The sequence below is a fragment of the Colobus angolensis genome, unplaced genomic scaffold (assembly GCF_000951035.1).
Source record: "Colobus angolensis palliatus isolate OR3802 unplaced genomic scaffold, Cang.pa_1.0 Scaffold47, whole genome shotgun sequence".
Classification (NCBI taxonomy): Eukaryota; Metazoa; Chordata; class Mammalia; order Primates; family Cercopithecidae; genus Colobus; species Colobus angolensis.
The window spans coordinates 846,235-850,681 of NW_012118154.1; the positions used below are offsets into that span (position 1 = coordinate 846,235).

The following is a 4,447-nucleotide window of genomic DNA, read 5'->3' on the forward strand; positions in this document are numbered from 1 at the left end:
CAAGGCGGGTGGATCACCTGAAGTCAGGAGTTCAAGACCAACCTGGCCAACATGGTGAAACCCTGTCTCTACTAAAAATACAAAAATTAGCTGGGTGTTGTGTCACTCACCTGTAATCCCAGCTACTCAGGAGGCTGAGGCAGGAGAATCATTTGAACCCGGGAGGGTAAAGGTTGCAGTGAGCCGATATCGTGCCACTACACTCCAGCCTGAGCAACAGAGCGAGACTCTATTGTCTTTAAGGGCCAATCCCATAGTAGTATGTTACAGAGACTCACCTGACTAAGAAAGGTTTTTGACAAAAAAAAAACCCACAGAAGAAGAGATAAGCTGTGGATATGATAAGAAAGACACTACAATCTATTTAAATCTAATTGCACATTAGATAATATATATGAAAAATTATTTAACCCAGTTTCCTGATTTCATTATATATTCATTATATATTTCTTATAAGGTTTTCATTAGGGTTTTTTGTTGTTGTTGTTTATGTGTTTGTTTGTTTTTATAAGAATACTTTATTGCCCAAATCCCACAAAGGTCTCAGGCCCTGGGGCCAAGCCCACAGCGCCAACCTGTCCCCTGGCTCCGGGCCTGGTCTTTGGTGCCCACCCTGGCCTGATGGGCCAAGGTCTTCTTTGGAGTGTGCAGGTGTCCATGAGCGTTCCTGTGTTGGGGGAAGCCTGCCTCGGCCACAAGTAATCAGGCACTGTGGCAGCCTCAAGATGAAGGCAGGTGGTGTAGAGTTGGGTCCCCCCCTGCCCAGGCTCAGGGGCCACAGGGGTCTACACAGTCCTTTCTGCTTTGAAACACATGGTAGATGCTGGTGGGAGGGAACATGGCGCCGGCACCAAGCAGGGAGCCCACCTGGATGGCCACACCGGCCGCCAGCAATGCCGGCCGACCCCCACCATGCAGCAGGGAGCTTGCAGCCACCTTCACGTATGAGAACACACAAAGACACAGCACCCACGACAGTACCTGCAAGGGGGGGACACAGCAGCAGGCTGAGTGTGCATGCCCTTGCCCCAGGGAACACCCTCCTCCCCACTTCATGTCCCCACTTGCTCACCACAAGGACCACCCCTGCAGTGGTGCCCACCAGGGGTGGGCAGGGGCTCAGGATTGCCAGTACCATCAGGTAGGCCCCAAAGAGCATGCCCAGCAGAGAAAGACCAACCAGCCCTGCCAGGGACCTGTTGGGGATGAGCAGACTCAGGGCTGATTGTTCCGGGACCTGGGCCCCAACCGTAAGTTCCACCCACCAAGCTTGGGGCCCCTTTTGCACCTGCACAGCACGCCTATGGCCAGGAAGCAGGCAAGGGGGTTGGCGGCACTGCCCAGCACCACAGCCAGGTGGTAGGCCAGGCGCCCATAGGGCAAACAGGAAAAGCTCTGCACGGCAGGCAGCACGCCATTGGTCAGGGCACTGGTGATGGCCAGCAGGCCCAGCAGGAAGGCACCATGGGCTGAGAACAGCTGATGGGCCTCAGGGTCGGGGCCAGGGATGGTGCCTGCTGCCTGGCTTGGTGGCTCCTGCAACGGCAAAGCCTCTTCTTCCTCCTTCTCCTCCTCCTCTGCTCCTGGGGATCCCAACTGAAGTTCAGGCCCTGCGCCCCCTGTGGTTAGAGATGGTAACAGCAACAGGAGACCCTGGAAGGCGGCAGCTGAAGTGACCAGAAGGGCAGTCAGTGCCCAGAAGAAGGTGCTGGCAGGAAAACGCTCAGGGAAGTTGAGGGGAGGCCCAGAGGTGCCATTGGTGGGCGCTGGCGGGCAATCGAGGCGGCCTACACCCTGCACTAGGGCCAGCACACACAGGAGCAGGGCACTGAGACCCTGACCCAGGAAGAAAGACCGTAAGAAAGGAGGTGGCAGATGGCTCAGGAAGGGCAGGAAAGTGACATTAGAGGTACAGCAGGCCAGTGCCAACACTAAGGCCAGTGTTAGGAAGGCCACAGAGTGGAGTTGCCCTGCCACTGGGGCCACGTGGTGCCACAGAGGGGCCAGCAGGGCTGTGCCCACTACACTCAGCACCTGTACCACCTGGATGGGGACCCGCTCGCCCTTGCCCGGGGCCAGCCGCCTCCACAGAGTCACCACCAGCAGACCCAGGTTTCCCAGTGCCACAACCACAGAGAGGTATGAGGGGAGGCTCCAACCTGCAGGGAAGGAATGACGCCACGTCAGGAGCACAGCGGTTAAAGGACAAAGAGCTGCCACAGGCCACCTTTCTGGGCACACCTGCCCCACGCTTCCCTCTACCTCCCTCCCACTCACCCTCTGGAAGGTCTTTTACCACCACAGGCAGCTCCACCCACATCCCGTTGACAGCAGCCCAGGAGCCCATGCCGAAAAGGGCCACCAGCAGGTGGGTCAGCACCAGACAGCCCAGCGTGGGTGCTGCCATTCAGCCCAAAGCTGGACCCTCCAGGACAGTGCAAAGGTCACAGGCAGGTCCTTCCCACGTAGGTCCAAAGATGGTTTGGCTCTTCTGGAAACTGAAGACCTTCTAGCTGGAAGGAAACCAACAGGCTGGCAGGTAATAGGCAGGTGGAACAGACCCGGAGTCAGAAGACAAGTTGGTCAGACTGCTAAGACCAGGGCAACTAGAGGGAGCAGTGGCCAGGCGTCGGTGGGGAAGAGGTGGGGCTAGGACTTACCACGGGGCACCGGCTGCGCGTGTGGGGGCGGCACCCCAGCAGTGCCTGCAGGGAGAGAGGCAGGAAGCTGGCCCGAGATGCAGCTGCCCCAGAGGAGCAAAGAGGGAGCTGCTTTTCCTACCCACAGAGGACCGGAGGTCCCAGTTGTCAAAACAGCGGTGGCTCACGCCTGTAATCCCAGCACTTTGGGAAGCTGAGGCAGGCCGATCGCCTGAGGTCAGGAATTTGAGACCAGTCTGGCAAACATGGTGAAACCCCGTCTCCACTAAAAATACAATAATCAGCTGGGCGTGGTGGCATGCACCTGCAATCCCAGCTACTCAGGAGGCTGAGGCAGGAGAATCACTTGAACCCGGAAGGCGGAGCTTTCAGTGAGCCGAGATCGCGCCACTGCATTCCAGCCTGGGCGACAGAAAGAGACTCGGTCTCAAAAACAAAAAACAAAACAAAACAAAAGAACAGCTCCGCAACAACACCCTCACCTTCAAATGGACCCCGGGACAAGGGGACCTCTCAGGTGCCACGCTCAACCCTAGCGCTTTTGCGACACTCAGGACTTGCGGAGGCAGGTCGGGTTGGAGAGGGGAGTGGCCGGGGCGGGCTCTGCCCGGAGGGGCGTTCCGTTCTGCCCTCCCGCCTGCGTTAGGGGGGCGTCCCGGGAGCCGCCAGGTGCGCAGGGGTCCCCGCGCCTCCGGAGGCAGCAGTCCCCGGACCCAGCGGCTGGCGGTCCTCCTGAGAGGGAGGCCCCTCCGCCGGGGAGGTGGCCCAGCCCAGAGCCCGCACGGCTCGGATTTTGTTGTTTGTTATTTTAATTAATTAATTAATTAATTAATTTTGAGACAGGGTCTCGCTCTGTCACCCAGGTTGGAGCGCAGCGGTGGCGATCGCGGCTCACTACAGCCTCAACTTCGGAGGCTCAAGCGATCCTCCCACTTCAGCCTAACCCAGTCCCCCCACAAGTAGCTGGGACCACAGAAGAGCACCACCATGTCCAGCTATTTATTTATTTATTTAGGTAGAGACTAGGACTCACTATGTTGCTCAGGCTGGCTTCGAACTCCTGGGCTCAAGCGATCTTCCTACCTCAGCTTCCCAAGTAGCGGGGACTACATGGCGAACCACTCCCAGCTACTACCACGCTCAGCTGTTTTTACACCTTTTTTTTTTTTTTTCTTTTGGAGTCTCACTCTGTTGCCCAGGCTGGAGTGCAGTGGCGCGATCTCAGCTCACTGCAAGCTCCGCCTGCTGGGTTCACACCATTCTTCTGCCTCAACCTCCTGAGTAGGTGGGACTACAGGCGCCCGCCACCACGCCCGCCACCACCAGCTAATTTTTTTGCATTTTTTAGTAGAGATGGGGGTTTCACCGTGTTAGCAAAGATAGTCTCGATCTCCTGATCTCCTGATCCACCCGCCTCAGCCTCCCAAAGTGCTGGGATTACAGGCGTGAGCCACCGCGCCCAGCCTATCCAACACTTTTCTTGTACTTGTTATATGCCAAGTACTGGCATAAATATTTTAAAAATATGAACAAACAATCCTCCCAACAGTCCAATGGAGTGGCTACTATTATCAATACTCCATTTACAAGTAAGGAAACCAGAAACCAAGGCACATAAACATTCAGTCGGCCAGGCGTGGAGGCTCATGCCTATAATCCCAGCACTTTGGGAGGCTGAGGTGGGTGGATCGCCTGAGGTCAGGACTTTGAGACCAGCCTGGCCAACACAGTGAAACCCTGTCTCTACTAAAAATACAAAAATCAGCTGGGCTTGGTGGCATGCACCT

At 56.5% G+C, this 4,447-nt stretch overlaps 1 protein-coding gene across 1 annotated transcript; it reads right to left on the reverse strand.

Moving 5' to 3' along the window:
* Nucleotides 1–389: 389 nt before the first annotated feature.
* On the reverse strand, nt 390–3,231 carry SLC52A1 (solute carrier family 52 (riboflavin transporter), member 1). The gene is made up of 5 exons (XM_011958393.1): nt 2,661–3,231; nt 2,278–2,513; nt 1,289–2,159; nt 1,073–1,196; nt 390–981 (listed from the first exon to the last, which is right to left on the reverse strand). The coding sequence occupies exons 2-5, from the start codon at nt 2,405–2,407 to the stop codon at nt 769–771; spliced, it is 1,338 nt and encodes a 445-aa protein (XP_011813783.1). The 5' UTR covers nt 2,408–2,513; nt 2,661–3,231; the 3' UTR covers nt 390–768.
* Between the last annotated feature and the right edge of the window lie 1,216 nt (nt 3,232–4,447).